This window comes from Salminus brasiliensis, chromosome 19 (assembly GCF_030463535.1).
Source record: "Salminus brasiliensis chromosome 19, fSalBra1.hap2, whole genome shotgun sequence".
NCBI lineage: Eukaryota > Metazoa > Chordata > Actinopteri > Characiformes > Bryconidae > Salminus > Salminus brasiliensis.
The window spans coordinates 13,066,849-13,091,710 of record NC_132896.1 but is presented as its reverse complement, the minus strand read 5'-3'; the positions used below and the strand labels follow the sequence as shown (position 1 = coordinate 13,091,710).

The 24,862-nt window shown below is 41.4% G+C and overlaps 1 protein-coding gene across 1 annotated transcript in view; it reads right to left on the bottom strand.

Moving 5' to 3' along the window:
- Positions 1-20,104, bottom strand: part of gabra4 (gamma-aminobutyric acid type A receptor subunit alpha4) — a 32,179-nt gene extending 12,075 nt beyond the window's left edge. Inside the window, exons 1-7 of the mRNA XM_072663066.1 lie at positions 19,539-20,104; positions 19,148-19,266; positions 16,493-16,560; positions 14,516-14,736; positions 14,231-14,313; positions 10,345-10,488; positions 6,247-6,399 (exon numbers count right to left, since the gene is read on the bottom strand). Of these exons, the coding sequence (XP_072519167.1) occupies positions 6,247-6,399; positions 10,345-10,488; positions 14,231-14,313; positions 14,516-14,736; positions 16,493-16,560; positions 19,148-19,266; positions 19,539-19,624 (874 nt within the window). The 5' untranslated portion in view covers positions 19,625-20,104. The remainder of the gene's footprint in view (positions 1-6,246; positions 6,400-10,344; positions 10,489-14,230; positions 14,314-14,515; positions 14,737-16,492; positions 16,561-19,147; positions 19,267-19,538) is intronic.
- Between the last annotated feature and the right edge of the window lie 4,758 nt (positions 20,105-24,862).

The following is a 24,862-nucleotide window of genomic DNA, read 5'->3' as shown; positions in this document are numbered from 1 at the left end:
TTAAAATGAATTAAATTTAAATTAAAAGTATACTTCATAGTAATAAAATATATATTATATAATATTTCTTTATATATATTATATTATAATATTTACAACATACTCTAAAATCTCAGTATTTTTTTTATTTTATATATAAATACAATTAAGTGCACTTTTTTAGTTTTTCACTGGGGATGAATTGGGGAATGCAGTTAGCAGTGTGCCAAGCCCAGAGCAGACGCTATTCTTTCTATAGTACAGGTCAGTACAGCATCGCAATGATGTTGAAGCTGTTGTTTTATGGTAAAAATGCTACATAATGCTGCTTTAATCATAGGCATTTTATCATGGACATGCAGCCAGACAGGGAATGTCCTCCAGCTCTCTGCAAACAGCCAGTGATGTTTCCAGAACAGTGGTTAGCTTTGTAGGTCGCTGCAGTAGCAGGAAAGCCTTTGCGCGTGTGTGTTTTCACCATCACCCAATAACTAACGCCGTGCTGTCCACTTCATCACCTTGCTCCCGCTTCCCTGAGAACTTCCTGTGACGGTGCAGTTCACTTTACATAAGCTTTTGCTTTCCTCCAGTCATGCTGAATGTCTCCTAAAGTAAGGCTGCAAGGTAGAGCCTCACAGTGCTGGGGTCACCGCTCCGGCTCTACCTCTACTGAGTTTGTGCTATGAGCCTCGTTCCTTTCAGACACCCGATCACCGGAACACAATAGGACACAATAGGGGTAAACAGGAACAGATGCACCTCACTCTCCAGACTCTACGCTCCACATGCCAGGAGTGAGAGCTACAGGCCAAATGCACTATGAAGACACAGTGTGTGGTACTCGCGAAAGGCGGTGGGTTGTGCCAGATGTCACTCATGAATAAAATAACACAGAGCGTTACAGAAAGCCCCGAATGTCAGCACTGTAGTTCAGACAGCAAGATTATACGATTAATATTGGGCACAGAGGGCTGTAGAAGTGCCATGATGTGTTACTGTAACATTGACATTCCTGTGCAGAAGGCAGTGGCCTTCTCGGCCACAAGGGGGAGCTCCTAATTCAGTCCTAATTAAAATCCCGTAAGTTGGAAGTTTTTTGTCCCCCTGAACAGAACCTTGCCATGAAGCATCTAGCGTGCCAGACTTTGAGTCACACACACACACAGTCACACATACACATATGTACTCTCTCTCTCTCTCTCCTCTCTCTCTCTCTCTCTCTCTCTCGCTCTCTCCATCTCTCTCTCTCATACACACTCATAAACAAACACAAAGGCAGCCAGCATCCCCCTCCTACTCCTCCTACACACACGCACACACACAAGCTTCACTGCATCACACAGTGGGCAGAGGCACTGCGACAATATGTACACAAACACACACACAAACACACACACACTCTCACACACCCTCACACAAATCACAAAACATATACTATTTAAAGAGATCCAAGCACACACACACACACACAGAGTCATGACAACAACTGACAAGCAGAAACGCGTAGCCCCTTACGAAATGTGTTTTCAACAGCCAATTGCTTTATTTAATTGGGCGCTTCAAATGAGCACAGCCACACTGCAAAACCGTGCGCACTGGACTGCATCAAATTGCAGTGGGAAATTACTATCCTTTTCACTTGCTTCCGTCTCTCTGCGGAAGTTTACCACACTTACAGACACCCACACGCAGAAGAAGAGTGATCAATGCATTCCATGCCGGAGGGGTTGCACATGTTCTCCGTCATGCTACGCTACTCATGGCCTTACATATGCCTTGCTTTGTTATTGACCACCTGACATAAATTTCTGCAGGGGTCATATATGGACAAAAGTATCGAGACGCCTGCTCAGTCACTGCTTAAAGAGTATTAAAATCAAGGGTATTAAAAAAGGGTTGATCATGCTTTTGTTGTAGTGACAGTCTCTACTCACCAGGGAAGGCTTTATACTAGATTTTGCAGCATTGCTGTGAGGATCTGATTGCATTTAGCAACAAGAGTGTCAGCGAGGTGAGAGTGTTGGATGATCACGTCACCTCATCCTCATTGCATCCCAAAGGTACTGGAAGGAGCACCATCATTCCATAGAAAATGGAATGTAGTAGAACTCACCTCCTCTGGCTGGAAAAAAGCCCTTGTCAAACAATAGCACCGGCAGTAAGTACATACTGCGGCCTCATAACAGCATATTTTGTGCTGTGTCTTCTCACACACCATTAAAACCCAAGATCCAAGAGTTGAAACCTTGTTATTCTGTTAGTAAATCTTCTTCCAGCATGTGTTTGAGATTTGTGTATCCATCTGGCAACTGTATGTGCTGCCTCTTATCAGTAACTCATCTTCTCATCAGTAACTCAAGTCCCTACTGCAAGTTTATGCCTGGATTAAAATGGAAGAGGGAAAAAAGGGTTGATCAAATCACAAAATATGTGATCATAAGCACAACTTATCCATATCTCCACCCAATTTTTCTTGATCTTTGCAAGATCTTTGTGTTTAAAACGTTTAATGCTTATACATGACAGAGAGGACTGTTTTTTCATGCACAGAATTAATGTGCTTGAAATTTGCCAGATGTGTGTGTATGATTCACACATACAGTTGTGGTCAGAAGATGGAAATGAAAATCATCTCAGTATTGGGCTTTCTATGATTTTTTTGAGCTGAGTGTTCACTGACCACTGGACAGTTTTCCACAAGTTTTCAATAGGGCTGAGTTCAGGACTTTGGGAAAGCCAAAAGCCTAATATTACTTGCTTTATACATTCCACCAACACCTTTGATATGTATTATGGGACCCTGTGCTGTAAAAACACCCATTTTGTGGGAGCATTTATTATCTAATTCATTATTTCACCCACTTGCAGTGTACTCGTTCTGCTGGCAGCAAAACAGCCTCAGAGCACAATGCTACCACCACCAAGCTTAACAGTTCAGAGTTCTTGTGTTTCCCTGGTGTGTTGGTCCATCAAATAGTACTGAGTACTGTCAAATAACCCTTTTTATATTCGCACAGAGAAGCTACCAGCTGTCATCAATCAAAATCCCTAACAAGAAGTTAGTTAGAGGCCTTGGCCTTGGCGAGTTAAACATTTTAGACATTTTGGAACTTTTACCCTCAGATAATTATCTAAGTGTGTATGTGATTTTTTTACCCAGTATGTATAATTTCAACCCTCTGTTGATTAAAAAACAAAACAAAGTTAACACTACACTACAATTTTCCTATTAAACATGTCACTCAAAAAACAAAAGCCCAATATTGTCATGACGTTCATGTCTATGATGAGTCTATGTACATGTCAGACCAACCACAAATGTAATACTGCATACACACTGCTATCCGTATTTCTGCATTGTGGGGTGGTAAGGCTGGCGTTTTTGTTGTTTGCAGGTCTGAAGGGAATGGACTAGTGAATAGAAATGAATGAACTGGGCACGTCATACCACCAAAGTGATTCTTGGATAGTCCTTGGAAGTCCTCTCTCAGCAAATAAGCAGTGACATCACTGGTCCCCCTTTGCCTCTGTTATCAAAAGGTATCAAAGCATTACTCAGCAGCTTTCCTCCAAACTTGACCATTTCCCTTCAAGCACAGCTGGGATTGAGAGCAACTCACAGCACTAATGCTCACAGTAAACTCTGAGTGCACTAAGCATTTGTAGCATTAATTAGTGAGGTATGACTAAACCATATACGGCACCATGTATCAGCTATTCATTGCGTAGTGAGTCACTGCCTGTGTCAAGACTCATGAGTATTAGCCATCACCCAAACTCCTCTATCTGTCGGGACAAAATCCACATAGGGGAAGAGGTCTTTAAAGACATGGCGGACAAGGGGTCACCAAAAGTATACTGGACCACATCAAGCACAAGGCTCTGAGAAATTAATCCTTTAGTACTGTTGCAGAAATGGCTATTTGTGGATTTTTAGCATAGTATACAGCTGCCTTTTAGTGCTACTCTGCTTAACAGGCAGGGATAAAAGCATTGGTTAGAAGTATATTTTATTAAATAAATACAAAGCCTTTATAGTAATGAGATGCATGCAGTGATACAGTCCCAAGGTTGCTTGGTGAACCGTGTTGTCCATTTAATGTTAATAAAGGTCATCAAGAAGCCAATTACAAAACTGTCATGTTGCTACAAGTGAATAGTTCTAGTAGGAGGGAGACTGGTGGTGTGACATGGCTGTTAATATAATATTGCTACAGTCATTCAAAGTATTCAAAATAAAAAAGCATTGCTCATTTGGTCATTCCTGAATGACCATTTGTTGTGGCACTGACCGGTGTTTACAGGTGCATAGGTCACTAAAGGGCAGCCATGAGGGCTATACACTGATAAGCCATAACATTAATATCACCTGCTTACTATTGAGTAAGTGCCCCTGGTGCTGCCAAAACAGGCCTGACCATTGGAGGCATGAACTCCACAAGACCTCTGAGCTGTTCTGGGGTATCTGGCACCAAGATATTAGCAGGAGATCCTGTAAGTGAAGTGGGATCTCCATGAGCATCAATGAACCATGACCCTGTCACTGGTTCACTAGTTCTTTTTTGGACTAGTTTCTTTTGGTAGGTACTGACCACTGCATACCAGAAAAAACCCACAAGACCTGATGTTTTGGAGATGTTCTGACCCAGTCCCTTGTCAAAGTAGCTTGGGTCCTTATGCTTGTTTTTAACACCTCACCTTCATCTGCAGATAAAGATACCTAGTGTTTTTCACTTCACCTGTCAGTAGTGCTAATGTTGTGGCTGATCAGTGTAAGACATGCTTATATAAACCTATAGAGATTGTAGCATTTGTTATAATCGCTGCTGATGTAAAACTGACATTAGCAGCCTTCCTTATACTATCACCCATGTTGGAAAAGCAATTATAAAACATTATGTAGTTTTATGTCAGTTGTCAAGAAAGGCTTATATACATAGGTAGCATGTGGCCTTTAAACGGGCATAACATCAAACTCTGCAGTCTCTTCATTAAAATCCTGAATAACCGAAACAGAGCTATATAATGAGCCAATTCCAAAACCCATGTTAGGTAACAGTCTTGACTCATATTCTGCCCCCACTGAATTTACATACAGCCAGCCCACTAGCGAATGTCTGTCAAGGCTAAATACTGGGCCTATTTTGAAAGAACAGGCTAAAAGCTAACACTCGGCCAACTAGAGAAAGAAGAAGGGCAGACCTGAAAAGGCCAAAGGACCACCGCATGAAGCGAGTCCTAGGCTAAAAGCTATCCGAATCCTCACAGCAATGCTTTTGTAGTAGAAAGACTTCCCTGGACAGTACAAACAGTTACTCCAACAAAAGCAGAATAAACCTTTTTAATACCCTTGATTTTAGAAGAAACAATGAAAGAGCAGGTGTCCCAATACTTTTGTCCATATAGCCAGAACCACAGAACCACCTGACTAAATTTTTACAAATATGGGTGCAAAAACTCTTATCCACCACATACCTACAAAAGACATTAAAATGCATGTGCATGCATGTGCAAGTAGCTCACAGAGTTTAAAGGGGACATAGTCAACGTCTCTGAATGTACTGCCAATGGGATGTAAGGTAAGGGTAAGGGTTAACCATCTATGACGCCATGCCAAGCTCATTTAAAATAGCATATCCGCTGTTAAACACACTGTTCTTTCTGCTGCTCGCGCTGTCTCTAAACGCTGTCATTAGCCTCATGCTGGTGTCACTAACCACACGTTCATGCAGGACTTAAAAGCCCATTCCACTGGCAGGGCTCCAAACACGCCGCACTGTGAGCAGCCACCTGAAGGTGGGTCAATGGTACACTTTCCAAGCAAAGAATGAGAGCGTGCTATTCTCAGCATCTCTGTTGCCCCAGGTAAAGAAACAGGAAGGGTGTGTGCATGTGCATGTGTGTGTGTGTGTGTGCAAGCGAGTGAAAGAGAGAAAGAGAGAGAAACAGACAGACAGAAAGACCGAAAGACATGAAATGGGTTTGTTCAAGTCTACAGACAATTATCCCTTATTCAGCTGAACAGTCAGAATCAAACAGTCAGAAACTGGGGAAACAGTCATTAAAAATGAAAGGAGAAAAAAGAAGGCAGAGCGAGATACTGGGAGAGAGCAAGAGAGAGAGAGAGTAGGAGAGGGAGAGTGACATGGCCACGCTTTTCTCTCAATTCCATTCCTTTCCTATATTTGCATGAGAATGGAAATGTTTGAGCCTATGAGAGAGGAAAAAAAGGCAGAACATTGTAGGGGATTTGTGAGTAATACTTACCGAAGACAGTTCTGGCGGGCACGGATTCCTTATTTATCCAGAAGGACACTTGGGAAAGGATTACTGTCATAATGCAGGGGATGTACGTCTGAATCATGAAGTAGCCCATTTTCCGTTTCAAGTGGAAGTAGACAGTCATCACCACATATTCACCTGAAAGACAGCAGTAAACAGGAAACAGTTTATTAGCCTGATTCGAGTCAGTGACTGTGCTGGAGGAAAATATATGCAAGACATGAAGGAGCTCGGAGGTTAAGAAGTGTGTTCTTTACTTAGAACTCAACTGTTTTCTAAAGTACTTTGCAATAAATGGGAGATTTAAGCAAAGTTGTCGGACACACATGCACATTCTCTCATTTAGACAATAATGCCTGATTGAAAATCAGTTCAAAATATACATACAAAAAATTCCCTATCATGCTTTATTGCTGTGGCCCCAAAAGGCAAATTTCACAGTTCAAAAGTCACACAGTTATAATATAACGATTACAAGACAAATCAGATACCAGAATTTCCAGCTCATTTTCCTTTCCATCTTTAGTGTCTATTTTCAACAGTTAGTGGTCCCTGAGTTTCACTAATATTGGCACATTTTTTATTTTCCCCAAAAATATGTTTGTAAAATGTTATTCTGCTATATAAGGGAAGTGATAGAGTGATAGTGATAGACAGCCTAGGCTAGAAGAGACCGTCTGCAGGACCTTTGTGTTCACATGGTGTAGCTATAAGCTGTCAGGAAACTAGCTAGATAATTATGCTATAATTTATCATTATATTATAAACACTCTGTACAAAGGTCTTTGCAGTTTTTAGTGACTTTCAATAACATTAAACAGTGATGGTGAATGCTGACTCAGCAGTTTAAGGGCTTGTAAAAAAATAAAAGTTGTGACAGCTCACTGAACCCCACATCATAGCACAGTATTAACAGTGAAGCATATAGCATACAGCATAGTCTTACTGGATCACGTTGCTATCCCCTTGTATCCTATTGTAGCTGGTTAGCTTTTAGCCTTGCCCCCACTTTCTTCTCTGGGTTTGGCTTTCTCGAATCTTACCAATTAAAAAAATCAGTCAGTGCTCAGCCTTTTCATGTGTGTTTACTTCCAGCTTGATAATCAGTTGAAGTAGTCCAGCCTTTTTTCATCGTTATAGAGAAGAACTGATATGCTAACTGTAATAAATATGGTTAGACAGCACCCCTCCTTCAAAAATGCCTCTTCTAAATTGCTTTTAACGCTTATTTACCTATTTATGCTATTAGTTTGGATTTTTCCTTCTTCTCAAAAGGAGCTGGTACTGATACAGAAATGTATGATGCGACTAAGCCACTTGTCAGACAGGCGTAATTCTTTGCCTTCTCCTTTGTTTTCACATGGATTATGAGCTTGAATGTACATGTAGGTTTAAACTGAGCTTGGAGTTCTCCACGTTCTGCTAAGATGTGAAATGCAGCTTAAATTATTTAAATACTGTTCAAAAAACAGCACTTCATGCCGGCTTCATTATGGCAAATGCATATATGGAAGGCCAACACATCTAAGAAAAACACACATCTGAGAATGTTTAGCAACACGTCCTTACGGTTTCTTGCTGAAATCATATGGAATGCTTTAAACCTCAGCATTTCCTTCAATAGAAGAACGTGATATATTGCTTTTTATCGAGTCATCAGAAACATTTACATCAGCAACAATGTATGTGAAGTAACAGAAGTGAAGTGCCTGACACAGGTTGATCTGGTAGATTATCGACAGACTCAGATTAACTGAGTAAATGAATTCAGCTGTTTTTTTAACTTTAATTAAAGAGTGCAAGTTTATGTGGGTAGATGTTAAGCTGAGAACATGTGACAGATCTAATATTATTATGATACAATATTTTGGTTCTCTGGTATATACTGTTAACACCATGCTGTGCCTGGATATTAGAATAGAAATCCTAGCCCTAGAACTGCCCTAGAACTGTATTTTCTTGAATCATGAGAGTTCAGCCTTCACCCTCTTCACTGAGAAGAAAGTCCATAGCAACCAAAACAGAACTCTAAAACATGTAGATTCCAAAACCACAAGACCGCTACATTATAGTTTTGGCTCATTTTATTCATCCCTTAATGTATATAGACCTAGTCTATCCTGGACTACTGAGCTTACTACCCATCAGAAAAGAAACTCAAAAGTGCCATGTGAGCAAACCAATCTCGGGAAACGAAAGGGTGCTAGAAGGGTCTCTTCAGCAAGCTAACCACACTGTGATGATACTGAGAACACAGTAAGATGACGCAAACACCATCGGGTGAGATTTAGGTGTAATTACAAAAAAACAATGTTTTTTTTAGATACAGAGCAAAGGACAAAGCTACACTATGCTTTGTGGCTTCTGTGCGCTGTTGTGTTGACTTACACCAGCCAGTCAAAGCAGAGCTCAATGGGCTAATTTTCACAAGCCCATCAGTGGCGCCAGATGGAATATATTTTATAATATGCACCTCCGTTATAAGAACCGCAGATACAACACCACAATAAAATGATTACACTACCGCATGCATTTCAAAGACCAGCCAACACGCCTGAAAAACAAGCCATCTTAATATATATATATATATATATATATATATATATATATATATATATATATATATATATATATATATATGTGTGTGTGTGTGTGCAGAAATGTGAGTGATGGCACGTTAGGCATGGTCACTGGATCTGGTCAACCAGATCTCACACCAAATTAGAATTCTCAAAATAGCAGGCCATTAAAAGCATGAACAAAAAAACAATAACTATTGTTTAACCACACCCAGTAAAGACGGTATAGGACCTGAACTTTACACCAGCCTTTATGCACAATCAAAGGGTTGTACATTGTGAGCATATTCTGAAGACTTTGTAAACTCTATGAGAAGACTGAACAGCCAGGAGACAATAAAGTAGTATAATTCATTATGAAGATCATTCTGCATTTCCCTGCTTATTTGCTTGCTAACACACAAGATAAGCTAAATCTGACATTGCCAACAATCAAGATTAAGCGCCAGAAAGGTGCAACAACCTATAACATGCGATATTAACACAAATCATCGCCCTTCAAAAATATTTACATTGCGAGTGGAGAGTGGACACAGTCAAACAAATGGATCTCATTAGCACATTATAAAAAAAATAACAAATCATACAAAAAATGATGCACAGTGCATACAGGGTTAGGGCTGCTGGCGCCAGTGTCCACTAGAACAGGAATATCAGTGTGTTTCGTTCTGAGGCAAAATAACTAAGGATTTTAATGGGCATGTAAAAACTGCATGGGAGCAACTTAAAATATAAACTTTTTATACTCAATAAAAAATATTTTAATACTTTTCAATAACTTCAAACACTTAACAAATGCTGTCTATGGTATCTTTTAAATAAAGTTTTAGTTTATAGAGTAAATTAAGTGTTTTATCATGTATGCAACAAAGATGTAAAGGCATTGACTCCCGGTCACTTGTTTTGTATGAACAGATGCTTTTATGTATGCAAAATCTGGCCACTTATAGCTATCATCCACAGATGTTTAAAGTGTTGATACACCAAAGTAAACTATACTATATGTGTGAATGTTTTTGGATGCCCCTTCTAATGAATGCATTTAGCTACTTTAAGTTGCACCCATTGCTTGTCTAGTCCCTGTGAATAAGTACTGCCAATAGGACTCTAAAGCCAGGTATGGTATTGGAGTTGGTGCTCCATCCAATACTTCTGGCATGAATTGGGGAGTTGGGGAGAATAAGGTGGCGTATTGATCATCCAACATCCAGACCTTGCTAAGTCTCCTGTTACTGAATGCAATTAATTCCTCACAGCAATGCTCCAAAATCTAGTAGAAAGCCTTCTCTCAGAGACAACTAATGAGCAGATTTACTGTATTTAACATGTTATCTGAAGATAAGGAATTAAAGATGGGATCACATCCATGCCTGTTGGAATCTGCACAGTGACACACTTTAGTTCATTCTTCATTTTAATTCTTGGGGTGAGAAATCAACTCAAGTTCTCCACTCACAATGGAAAGCCACTTGCTCTGTAGATCAGAGTGTGTTTGTCCATGTACCTGTGATCGATTTGACGGTTTCACTGGAAACTGTTTGACCTATCAGGTCATACTGCACAAGGCTGGAGGATTCAGGAGGGACTTCCACCGAGTGCTTTGGCCCTTTGGTCCATGTGTAGATCATCTCCGTCTTAGGGTAAGCATCTGAGAGACAAAAGCACACGGCCGTTTTTAGAGGTGTTTGAGTTCGGACATGGGATATGGGGCAGTAAGAAGGGAAAGGAATAGAAAAACAGTGAGAAGAATCAGGAAAGAAGAAAGTGCTGAGCTGCTGAGAATGGGGGTGAGGGGTGATCAAAGAGAAGCAATATCTGAACATATAAAACGATTAGAAAGAGTATTTGATGCATAATGCGTTCATATCAGAGTCTGAATATGTTTGCTCATTTCAGAGAATATAGGACAAAGCACAGTGTTTACTGTCCACTCCTCATTTCTGCTTTCCGCCACAGTGTCACACTCATCAGCATGTCCCTACTGCACAGTGCAATCACCACCCGTACATGAAGAGGGACACTGAAATGAGCGTTCATTCAAAAACATGAGCTGTGCAAGACAGAATCCACTGAGGTGGAGCTTTATACATGACACATCAATTGATGGTCTGGGAAACCTCTACAGTTCAAACTTCACTTAAAAATAATCTGGATGGAAGAAAAATAATTAAGAATCCCCCCAAAAAGGAAGAACTGTTATATTAAAGATGCCCAGAATGACAAATAGAGCCAGGATCATTCCATGATCACTAAGAAAGCTGTATAACATCAAGAACGACGCTAAAATAACATTCAGTGGTGTTCATCTGGAGATTGCAGGTTTTATTCCTTAATGATACCACAGCCATCTGTGGCCACCTGATCACCTGGCCTGTTGTTGACACCTGGTCATTTCATGTGGCTAGTATCTGGACTGTATCCTGATAAGATGTTAGCCACATGCATTTACACTGGCTAGTCAAATGCATTTCTGGTAAGTCAAAAGTTGATAGAAAATTGACATATTTGTTAATAATAATTTTGGGGGACACCCTTAGGGAATTACTTGGTTTTCATGTAGAACATTGAAATAATGCAAATTAATATTAATATAATAATACAACAGCAGTTTGAGTGATTATGTGTATTCTGGGATATGTTCTGTATGATAGGCCTCCCCCAGTCCCAATTAACCTGCCCTCCTTTTAGACCATCTCTTTTGCTCTCTCTCTCTCTCTCTCTCTCTCTCTCTCTCTCTCTCCCTCTCTCTCTCTCTCTCTCTTTCGTAGTGTGATACTGAGTGGAGAAAGAGTGTAACGGAACAACACGTCCGCCCTCCAAGGAGGTGTGTGTGTGAATTTGTGTATGTGTGTGTGTACTGGAGGGTTAAAGGAGATAAGGGAAGGGGAGTAAGACAAGAAAAGCAGACTTTGAGAAATAATTAATAAAGAGAAAGCAACAGTGAAAGAAATGAATTAAAGACTAAAGAAGGACCGAATAAGACATCGAGAGGAGAGCTGGAGTGCAGGAAGGTGCAAGTGCACTGCAAACGAATCAGTGTACAGTTCATTTACTTAATACCATTTCCATACAAATAATATATATTACATTACAGTAATGCTGTCTATCAATATAGATTGGTAATATGAGATGGACATGTTCAACACCACAAGAACAGGTCTACACTGTCCTGCAGCACAGGGAAGAACCACAGTGACCTTCTAAGAACCATAGATGTCTTTTAGCAGTTCCCTGACTGCCTGCCGTCCCCTCAGGCCCACCAAGGCAGAGAACTGGCCCACACAGGCAGGACAACTATTATCTCAAACCCAGATTGATGAAGCGACGAAAAACACAGGATTCAAGCGTCCTCCTCCACAATGTCACAATCAAGCAGCTCGGAAGGCAGTGGGAGGGGCTCCCAAAACCCTCTCTCCACTACAGCTTTCTTTTTTCCATCTCCTGGACTGATTTTATCTCCAAATCTCTTTCGGCTTGCAACGATAAAAAGCGCCCTGCTGTGCACCAACCACAGATTCCTCCGTCAGAGATTAATATTTTTTTTTCCCTCTTCTTTTTAGTTTTTTCTTTTTTGCTGACTGACCATCGTCAAGGCTGGTGCTGATATAGTGATTCTTTGTTCGGTTTTGAGCAGGTGATCTAATTTTGTATTTACTCTCTTGTTGGGAGAAAAAAAAACACACACAATTATTCCTCATATCAGAAGAGCTGTTTCACATCCCGGCATATAGTGAAATGAGAGAAAGTAGGGAAAAAATGGTTTGAAATTAAACATTAACACTGTTCTGTGCTAATGTTCTCAGCACTAAAGAAACAAGGCAGTTTGTGGTCACATCAAATTAGTGTCTCTGAACAGGAGCCACTTGCAAAATAGCCTATTTACTTGCTAGCATCCACTAGAATACATTAAGGGACAGTTGCAATGGTGCGTAAACCTGCTGCAATGAAAAGTAATATCTCCAGCAAAACTCCTCCTCATGCTTGAGCAAGTTTGAGTCTGATCTTCCCCGAGATGTATATTTAATTCTTTTTCTTTCCAATTAAAAGCTTGTTTTGTTCCCAAGTTTTGGAGCCTCACATAAGCAAGCACTTTCCTAGCTACTCAACATTCTGCCATTCTCGACAAAAGAAATTCAACCTGTGGGTGTCTTTAGCCCACATCATGTAGTTTGAGTTTCCCACAGATTCCCAAGTTTTGCAGAGTCACAGAGGTTGTGTTTTAAAGTGTGTCAATCCCTTACAGACAGCAAAGACAGCAAAGTTGCACCCAATGCTGACACAGATGTGCAAATGCACACACGCAGCTTGTCCCTGTAGAGATGTTCTGCCAACAGAACAAGACTTTCTGGAGCAAATAAACATGAATCTATTGACATAATATCTTATGTCAATGTCTAGTGTGGGCTAGAGAAGTAAAAAGCCCCCCAGCATTGAGCTGTGTAGTGGGTTCAATACCCACACCTGCGAAGTTGCCACTGTTGATTATTTGAGCAAGATACTTAACCCCTTAACACTCCAAGGCTTATTACACCCTAAGGTGTATTATTCAGTGACTACAGGGACTTCTGTACTGGTTCACTGGTGGGGCTACTCTCTGGTAAGAGAGGTTTGTAATAACACTTTCAGCTCGCGGGTGGGCTATAGGCTTTATAAGGATTAACTTTATCTGCACAGAATTCAATGACAACAAGATCAAGATACTACTTGAGAAAATCATATTTAAATGGTCACGATCTACTAGTGGAACCAAATGTCTATTTCTAATAGACGTCTATTGCTAATAACATGCTAAGTCCATGTAGTTACTGAACACTACACTTTAGTATGTAATAGGTCTAATAAGATTTGAGAAGCTAAACAGCATAAATAGACCATTTCTATGGCTTAATGTAAGTGTTGGGTTTAGCGTGGTGGGAAGCAAGTAGAAGTTAAGGTTAATTCAATAGACAATTAGAATCTAGTAGATAAATGCGCTGAGCATCTACAAAGCATCCAGAGTAGACCATCAAAATGAAGTGTTACTATGTTAAATCCACAGCTATCCAGTCCGATATCTTCTTGAGCAGAAACAGTCTGGTGAATCTGTCAGCTATATAACAAGCCTGATTCAATGGTTTATGATCAAGTCCTTTATGAGCTGAATCAGTATCGTCAGAGCATTGCAAACTCTACAAAGTGCAGTCCCACAGTGCTGTGGGAATGGAGTTCGACACCCTGCGGTGGATGGAATGCCTTTGAAATGAGACAGTATTGAGCAGCATTCTTCATCGCTTTTACTGAACACAGTGAGAAATGTGCAGTTGTTACACAATATGGGGCAGTCAGGGTATTGGTTATTAGTCACAGCAACTACTACAAGTTGCCCACATTAAGGGAATGAGAGAACTTACAGCTGCCAAACTTCAGTGGACAGGAATGGCCGTCCATTGGAAAATCCACCAGCTTCATTGGACACTCTGCACTTATTGTCAGCCTGTACAGGGAAACACATATCTACATATGAATTCACATTAAAAAAGGACATGTTAATGTAGAGCTGTGTAAACTGTAATTTAAGGCTCCATGCTAACAACTTTGCAAAACTTTGTTATGAACTTGTGCTTTAATGCAGTCCCTTTCTGCATATTTAGACCCCCAAAGGCTTTACAACACTGCAGCAAGCATAAGTAATGTACCTCATGGTGTAAAGAATGGTGCCGTTTTTCATGATCCGGAAGAGTTTGTTTGGGGCGGTCATGTTGTGGGCCACAGATCTTTTGCCGTTCCTAAAGAACGTATCGGGAGTCCACACCTTGGTCACCATCAAGTTGTTCAGCCGCAGAATCTCAATAGGCCCTTCATACCTCAACCTCTGGTCAACCCACGTCTGTCGGAAGAACACGTCCATTGTGTACTCCTAAACAAAAAATGAGGAGAAGCAAACCAACTGTATATTCACTGTAGAAGACCTGTGATCTTCCACAGTCATGTGAAAGCATTAGGACACCTTATGAAAACCTTCATCCTTTATAGCAGATTTAAACATCAACAAAATCTACAGGGTAAGATTCATCTGTCCAAACCATGTTTTGAAAACAAGGGCAGTCTCTTTCAAGTGGTAGCTGGTACTCTAACAGCAACTGAGACACCTGGAGCAAGACACACCTGGAGTTCCCGTGACGAACGTTGTCTAAGACGTCTTCACACATCTTGCAGTCTGAACTTGCTAGGACACCCTGACCTGGCCATGTTGGCAGTTGCTTCACTTGCTGATTCCTGATTGTTCAAAGATCTTTTTAAATCCTTTTCCAGACTCATCTCCATCTACAACACTTTTCCTGAAGGATGATTGGAGAGCTCTTTGGATCTCACCATGGTAATACCGCTCACTTCAACAATCAAGAGTAAACCAAAGTAAACGTCTAAGGATTAAGATAAACATTTAAGACAGGCTATTCCAAACCCCTTTCTAATCATGTTCTAAACACCAGCTTCTTCTAATGTTAAGCATTTAAGTAGTAATAAATGATTATTTAAGTAATAAAAAGATTTTAAAAATACAGTTCTTTAGATGTATGTGTTTAGTCATATTGCCTCCAACACTTAATACTGATAAAATATAAAATATCAAATATCCATTTGTTTAAATACATACAAATGTATAAACATATATGGATAACATGACAGATGTTACATAAATTAAAGCACTGCCACTGTGTCTTAAATTCACACTTCAGAGCACTATTTACATTATATGGCAATTTTCACAGCTGGCAATTAACTGTTTCCGCACAATGAGAAAATTTGCACTTATACCACTAGGGTGCACCTTAAGAAATGAATTATTCTCAAGGAGCTACCGTCCACTGGTGCAAATACACACAACCCAGACTGTTCTGTACTTGAAAAAGAACTGGAAAAGCAGTGGAGCTACAGCATTTTGCTTTTCACCGTTTTGAAGATGAAGGAATGAATGGACAGAAACTTCTGCAGCTTTCACATTCTACTATGGTTAGGGTTAGGGTTAGGTTAAGTTTAGCCTACATTTAGGTTAGAATTAGGTTTAGGTGTTTAAAAGTTAGGTGTATGTTTAGGTAATAAAAATACACTGCTTTGGACCATTCTTTGTTTAAATAATTTGATTTCTGCATGTCTGGGTTGCGTCAGCGAATAGTGCATATCATCTCTGTCCAATGAAAAACAAGTATCTCCAAAACTTTGACTTTACAGGGGAAGGGACAATGAAGTTCATGTAAAATGAGTGTTTATTCCAAGTAATTCAGAGTGTTTCTGTTGGTCTGTTCATCAACAGAATTATTTACACAGTGTAAATAGGGCAGTTACATGGTTCAAGACATGTTTTCAATCAGACAGCAGCAAAATGCACAATGGTTGAGCTATATTTAAGTACACGTTGTACAAATTCTGAAACAGTCTTTTAGTCACATATCTACAAATTCCCCTTGAGACCAGGCTGTTCTGCAGGCATGCTGATTCACATGCTAATTGACCAGAACTTTGTGACTCCATATTATTTCTTATATGTCTTTACATCATTTCTATATGACAGGTGCTGCATTGTTGTGGAAGTGGATTGCAGAGGTTTATTGTTCTCAAAAATATTCTAATCAACCATTCTCATTTCTTATCCATGAAGGTAATTTCATACATACCATTTCCACATCAGACACTGGGCCAAAACTGGTGACATAGATATCAGTCTTCACCTCAGTCTCTCGACCTGTTGAGGAACAGGCACCATTACACTCTTTGAAATAAAAGCTGCTACAAAGAGTTCTCTAAACAGTGCCATAGAAGATTCACTTTTGGTTTCATAAAGAACCATTTTTGTAAAATACCTCTTTAAACATTTAAAAGGTTCTTCAAACGTGTATCTCTTTTACTAAAATGGTTCTTTATTGACACAGAATCACTCAAAGAACCCTTTATAGTGTGCTAGGTATTAGGTATGGTCTGGTTTATAAAAACAGACAAACATACACTATATGGACACAATTATTGGGAAAAAGTATTGGGACACCTCCTCATTCACTGTTTTTCTGAAATTAGGGCATTCCAAATGAGCGTATCCTGCTTTTGTTTTGAGTAACTTTTTCTACTGTACAGAGAAGACTTTTAAAGTAGATTCTAAAGCATTGCTGTGAGGATTTGATTGCACTTAGTGACAAGAGTGTTAGTGAGGCACTCAATGCTAGCGACATTAACCCCTTTAGCCCACACCTGGCATTAGGCATTGTGTCAATAGGTCCAAGTGTTTCTACTCCAGAGAGTCCTATTCTATTGGCAGTACTCCTCTAGAGGAAGCTGTGTGTGTATTTGTACATCTATGTTAACAATGGGTGTAGTTTAATCCCACAAAGCCTTAATACTCTGAATGTAGGCCCACACGTCTTTACTGTGATAATTTACATAAGTTTTATAGACCCTAAAATAGAACCCTGTAGGACTCTACTACTACTATTCAACTACTACTACTACTGCTACTACTACTAATAATAATAATCATAACACAATTAATAATAATAACAATGTAGAGAAATGTATAAACCATTTTTCCACCATATTGTGACCTGGAAATGGTGGATCAGATTAATTTATATATCACAACATATACAAAGTTGTTTTAAAGGTTTATTGATGCTTGTTTTTATGACTGACTGGATTGGGCTTGATTTATGGACTTTAGCAGGGCAAAATTCCCATCAGCCCCCTTTCCTCCACTGCACCGCATTCAGCTCGAATGCTACTTTGTCGTTCTGCCATTAATTTGCTCTGAATTCCCAGATTGTTGCTTTGAATCTGACAACAAAATCTAGCACCTGCATGAAAGGTTCTCATGGTAATTCTCTCACGTCTCAACCACTGAACATGACACATGACACATCTTTGATCTGTCCAAACCTGTTCCTGAGGTAGCACGCGCCTTCAGATGCAGACATTGGGAACAAGCTCAATTCACATCCAGCAGAAATGGATGATCTGTGGGTTAATGAATGCATAAGACATACGCTGCATCTGATTACCCCTGCAGCTGAATGCTCCAAGAGGAAACAGAAGAGTAAAGGGGTGTGGGGGGGATCCCACTTATGTTCTGCTGCCAAGTTTAAAGTACCATCAGCACCAACAATCAAACCCAAGTCTGCCTTAAGTCCTTTAACTCCTTCCAGAATTCCTTCAACAGATATCCTCTCAAGCCAAATCTGTCATGAATAGGTGGCTCGCGATGAGGAGAATAGCGCCAGAGTTCCCCAGGCGTCCTTCGTTCTCTAGTCCTCATCACAAATCTGCAAAAACTCCAGCACCTTCATTCAGCCAATGATAAACCTAAAAAAACTGCAACTTACGGATGTCTACTGTCAGTACACAGCAGAGGCAAGCCCACCACCAAAGCTCAGACGCAGCAGATCTGCCTGGGATCATCTCTGCCTCTACGTACTCCTCTAGCTTATAAAAGAGCCCATGCCAAAAGAAGGTGGGAGTTCTGTTCAGGGTCACAGCGCTCAGCCTCTTCAACAAAGTTACATATACAAAAAGGCAAAGCCACCCAACCCTGCAGCTTCTTTCTGAAGCTTCTCCAACGAACCAAATCTCCAGTATCCAATAACACCAGCAAAATAAGCCGAGCTGACAGCTCTCTCCTACTGCAGGGAGTATTCCAGTCCAAGGGACTTTAATGAAACATCATAAAGGGGTAAAGGAGTTTAAAATTTAACCTCCCTGGAGTTTAAGCCGATCATAATCTATGCACACATGCTCTAAGCGCAGATAAAGGCTATAAGCTTCAAAAATTCAGTAGCCTACTGTAAAAACCCAGAACCTAAGGGCTCGCATGAGCAAAAGTGGGTGTAAACGATCTTAAAGTGGTTTCGCACAACCAGTTCTGGAGATTTCCACAAACTGGCGAGAGAAGCGCCCAGTTGTCGCCCAGCGGTTTAAGCACACACTCTCAGGAAACACACACACACACACACACACACAAATAAAAGAACATCTGCACTCTTCCTACTTAAATAGTGCGCTAAGCGGCTTTCTCGGGGCTATTACATAACCAAACTCGACTAAATATCCGAAGGCAGTTATCTATTAGGTAGGAGGAGGGCAGTGCGAGCGCAGGAGTTCCCTCACACTTCAATAAGGTCAGAAAAAAACACCAATGCGGTCCTTAAAACGTCCCCTAACCATGACCAATAGGGTGGTCCCCTGTAAGTAAAACTGTACTGGAGAACTGGAGAACTGTCAGACTGGCAGTTTTAACTGACCGCTGCCTTTCTTTCTTTCTTTCTTTCTTTCTTTCTTTCTTTACGTACCCCCGAATCCAGGCCGCAGTCTGTTGTCATAGCCGTCCAGCAGTCTGTCCAAAATGCGCGTGAAATTCTCAGGATACAATTTATCCTCCTTCTTGAGCTGTCCAGATATCCTCTTGATGCTGCAAACGACATAGACAACACACATACACAACACACCACGGCGTTACAACGCGCCATCGAGTTGCGCGTAACGATCATTTTCTTTGCGCTTATCTCTTCTCACTACCAAACCCAATCAGTCTCTCCTCCCCAAACTTCCCGTTGAAATGTTGTGGGAATGTTGTAGCCTTGTGTCTGTGTATGTTTGGAGTGGGGGTGGTGATGGTGGCGGTACACGGGTCTGCTGGTGGTCGCATTCGCGCCGAGCGCAGTGGAGCACCTTGGAACTCACCAAGCCGTCACGCAGAGCAAGTAGAGGAGAGTGGAAATGGAAGCGGGGTACATCGCAGTCACCGTCTCCTTCTTGGCCGAGACCATGTTTGCATGCCATACTTTTTTAAAGCTCCTTCACATTTCCCACGCGCCCAGATGCCTCTCGTCCGAGTAGCCGAGTAGGAGCGCAAGCGCTTCCGCGCGCAAAAAAAAAACAAAGAAGAAGAAAATCGTACGGAAAGAAAGAAAGAAAGAAAAAAAGGGAGCAACAAGGACAGTGAGGAGCAGCAGGGTCGCCCAGGAACTTCAGGACGCTGCTATTCGCCGTACGCGCCCATCCAAAGCCCCTCAACCCTGCTCTGCTTCTGGTGGAGGTGACGCTGCTGAACCCAACGCCAAACCGGAGCCAAACCAAAGCCGTGCGTAAAACCAAAAGCGTACAAAAAAGAGGCAGGTTCCTCTCGCGGCAGGAGCGGATGTGCTGCGCGAGCTCCTTCCCGTGCCCGGAAAGAAAAGTGGGTTGCGTTCAGTGAGCGCGAGCGAGCTGAGAGCCAACATCCAGCACGAGCTCCAAATGCTCGCGCAGCTCCTGCGCAAGATCGCTTTGGCCTCGACTACAGGGGCGACTTACACAACACCCACCGCCCCCCCCCCCACCCCACCCCCACCCCCTTACGCACACACAGCAACCAAGCGCACGCACACACGTACACACACGCACTGTACACACTGTGAAGTACGAGAGACAAGCCATATCAGGTCCCGGCATGGACTTCAGGAGATAATGAGTGTTAATTGATATTCGCCCCAGCAGGAGAGGTGTAAATCTCAGCGTGAAACTTTGTACGTATTTGTCAGAATGTGTTTGGTCCCTCAGGTGACCTGGTCAGTCCCTCTGGTCAGCCACTACTGTCTTCAACGGGGCGATGCAGGCTAAGTGTGCCACAGACAAGTTAGTGCATGGAAACGTAGCCTGTACGACACCCCACATTCAAGTGGGTCAGACTTTGTCGCAACGCGCTCGTAACAAACACAAACACGTGCGATCGCTCCGTCACACACACACACACTCACAGGTACAGTTACACTGTACAGTAAGTGGGACAAACTGCACGCTGCTTCGCAGATTTCAGTGCACCTGGGAGAGGACGAGGCGAGGTCTTTGGAGGAATAGCTACGCGCGCGCGTGTGTATGTGTGAGTGAGTGTGTGTGTGTGTGTGTGTGTGCTTGTGCCCTCTGGGTGGGGTATGGACTGCCATCCTGGGAGGAACAGTATGTTTGCTTTCCAAGCTGTCAGCCATCCCAGTTGGCTTTGCAGTTCGCGCGGCTCCCTTGGGTGCAGTGTTCGATGGTAACCGTGATGGAGGGAAGCTAATTAACACTTGCAGGCTGAACATGATGAGACCATATTGGGTTGCTCTGAGAAGCGCCATCCTGAAGTCAGATCAGCTAAGGCTGATTCACATATGTGAGGTGGGGTGGAAGGTGGTCAGATGTGCTGTAGGGGAGTAAAATAAAGGGAAGCGAGCAGAGAAAGAGAGGTGTCAAGTCAGAGCAAGGACCTGAGATCATAGCATTAATAGAGAGGGTTTTGGAGGTGCCTGTCTTTTGGTTTGAAGTAAGTGGTATCACCATGGTGATACCATAGTGCTCCTTGGATCTCGCTATGCATGGTGATACTACTCACTTCAACGATCAAAAGCAAACCGAACTAAAAGTCAGAGGTTTAAAGAAAACATCCAAGGAAGATCCTCCAGAATGAAAAGCACTGGTTATCTTCACCAGCAGTGGCATCTATCAAGGGGTGGAGATATTAGGCAGCAAGTGAACAGTCAGTTCATGAAGTTGACGAGTTAAACGTAGGATAAATGGGCCAAGAATTAGAATCTGAGCCACTTTGACAAGAGACACATTGTAATGGCTAGACGACTGGGTCAGAACATCTCCAAAACATCATCCAGGGGTTTTTCTGGTATGCAGTGGTCAGCACCTACCAAAACCGGTCCACGGAAGGACAACCAGTGAACCAGCAACAGACTCACCAAGGCCCCACCTCACAGCGTACAGGACTTACAGTCTCTGCTGCTAAAACTTGGTGCCAGATACCGCAGGACACCTTTAGAGGTCTTGTAAGGTTCAGAACGGTCAGATCTGTTATTGCGACACAAGAAGAAACCTACTCAAAATTTGGCAGGTGGCTGGTTGGTGTATATAGAGCAACTTACATTTGAACAGTGTTACACGGGTGAATGTAGTGTTAGGAGTCTTGCCAAAGAACTCTTCTCATCTGTGTAATGTGGTGTCCTTGCCCAGTCTGGGAATCAAACCCTAGTCCGCCACAGAGAATGCAATGTTGTTACTCACTATGCTCCATTGAATATAATTATTTTTCTAAACAATACAATGCATAAACCTGGCATGGCAACTGATATTAATGCAGCAATATGTGAGAATTGTTGTTGTTGTTGTTGTTGTTTTCTAATCCTGAGCTCCCTCTAATTCACTTTTACACCACTGCTGTAAATATAGATGAGTTTGAACCCAGGAGCAGTCCAGAGAACCAATCTTTGGTCCTTTTGAAGTTGATAGTCTGGGGTTTGCTTCAAGCAAACTCTGGTTCAGTGTGTTGCATGGTGAGAAGCCATGACTCCAGAAAGTGCAGTTTTTCAGCACTTGAGAGTTTAAATCCTAGAAAAAGAAGGAAAATTGATAAACAGATGAACCTAGGCCCTACTATTTAAAAAATGTGCACAGAAAGTGATGTTGGAAATTGTGAAATCGATCCACAGTTCGAATGGAATTGTGAAAAGTGTGAAAGCAAACCAGCAATAGTGAGCCCCTCCCTCAAACGAGCCCAGAATGGGTTCTGGGTGCGGACTCATGTATTGGGGACAGGTGTAAACACCCCTAATGTTGCTTTAACCTCTTTAAATGGTAATAAAAGCTTATTTTAAAAAATGATTGAGTTGATTCATGGAATGAGCTTTTCTGAATATTTACATATAGCAGGGAGCTTTAATTGTCATGAAAGGCTTATGCAGGTGTCATGTAGTCTCATAAACACTGCCCTTTATTAAAGTGTTACCAATAACCAGTTCTGTGTGTTGTCTCTGCCATTTTTAAACTTTCATGATGAATGGACCAGTATATTTATTATCATTTACTTGGAATAAAATATTTATTTAATAGCATTAAAGTTTTCCTATCTAAACACTACTGGTACAAACTACTAGCATATATCTTTGAATATACATGTTTCCTTTACTTCTGTTCGTCCCTCACCTATAGTTCATTTCCTGATTTTGAATAAGGATTAAGGAAGGCTTTGAGAGGGCCTGTCCTAATTTAGAGTTAAAATAAGGCATGACCTTTCCAGTTCTATTCATCATGCCTCTCACTGACTCAGGTATCAGAGGAGAGGTTACTGTAGGTGAAGGTTTGCTGGGAGAATCCAGTGGCCAGTGTGAATTGCTGGAGTTGCAAAGCTGGCAGCTGTACAGACGTATGTACTACTATGTGTGTGTGTGTGTGTGTGTGTGTGTGAGTGAAATGAGAAGAAAGCATGTGTGCAATAAATGTTCATGATTAAGGTGGGCAGGTTGGACACACATCGTTGTTGTCATTGTGTGTTGAGTGTGTGTGTAATAGTTTTTCGCACAGCCGCATGTCTGTCCTGGACCTCCTTGGAACAGGTTCTTGAGCTATGGTCAAGCTTAATACCCTGCAGGAAGAAAGAGGATAACCTAGTTTCTCTTGCTCGCTTTCCTTCTCTCTCTCTCTCTCTCTCTCTCTCTCTCTCTCTCTCTCTCTATCGCCTCTACATACATATGTACAGTAAATAAGTGCCATTCTGTATTCATTTGTCACCATGTTAATGATGCTGTTGTCAATTTGTCTATTTTGATCCATGCATTATTGATAATTTGCTCCAGTTCAGATTAATGGTTTTTATCTCGTTTAGAAAAGGACCCCCTCTTCAGTCCTGTATTTCGAAAGATCAAAGAAGTCAAACAAGGGCCTTCTAATGAGAATTGCTTGGTTCCACTCTATTGTGACATCACAGCTCAGACTGAATGGAAGCCATTAGTTCCCATGGCGACGAGCCATTAGAACCCCATGAACTTCGATAGGAAACAAAACATTTTTTTGTCAACTAATGAAGGCAACTGTGGCTGTTTATAATAAGTCAGTGATTATGATACGCTAACAGTGTGTCGGTGGAAATGCAAGTGACCAATAAATGCAGGGGATAAATGACCTAGATGATGCAATTCCACAGCCCACTGGAATGCTACTGCAATGCTCATCAACTGCAGAACTGAGTTGATTAGATTGGTATCAGCAGTGAGGTAGCAGATATGCACTGTGAATTAGTGCATCAGCACTCTGGTGCGGTTTGGCATTGTGAGTGAGAATATTGCAGAGAGAAGGGAGAGGGTGTGAACGCACCGAGAGTGCTATGGGTGAGGGAGTGAGAGCGAGAGAGAGCAAGTGAGAGAGAGATCGAGAGAGAGAGAGAGGGGCCTCTTTATTGCAGTGTTCGTGTGGATAGAGCTCTTATGGAGGCCTGGCAAATGAAACTAATGACTCAGAACTGTGACTCAAGCTGTCTGGTAATCAAATCCCATACACAAAAAAGCAGTTGACATGAAAACACTCATAAGCATACACAAAACACACAAACATGCGCACACACACACACATATACACACAGTGGAGCGGTAAGTTCTTCCTTGTCATTACCTATGCCAGTGTGACAAATCACTGGGTCATCATGGTGTGATGGAGGAAACCTTACCATTACCATCATCCTTTCCACTGCAGTCTTGTATTATTCTTAGCAGAATTGATATTTCGTTGCACTGTAAAAAAGCAGGACCTACCGACATGATGTGTTGGGCTGCTGGGCAAAAACCTTTTTCTTTCTTTCTTTTTTTTTTTTTTTTTTACATCATTTGAATCTGGCAGTTGTTTATTTATATTGTACCAGATTTCATGATGAATAGAACAATAGAAATGCCCCAAAATGACAATATCCTCTGAAACTCTTGATACTGGATATCATTGGTTTATTATGCCAGTGGCAATGTGTAACATATATCAAGTACAATAAAGCAGTAGCACTGAACCCAAATACTGTAATAGACCTGGCCAAATCCTGAGCAAACACCTAAGCAGCCAGTCTTATTTGCATCAGTGGACCAATAAGCATGAATATTCCACAACTGGCTGATAAGCATATTACCAACATCAGTAGCCTTTTGTGTGCAAGAAAAAAAATGCATAATTATGTTGAATTGCTTTCAGTTATTTTTGCTCATTTCAAGAAATAATACTTGGAA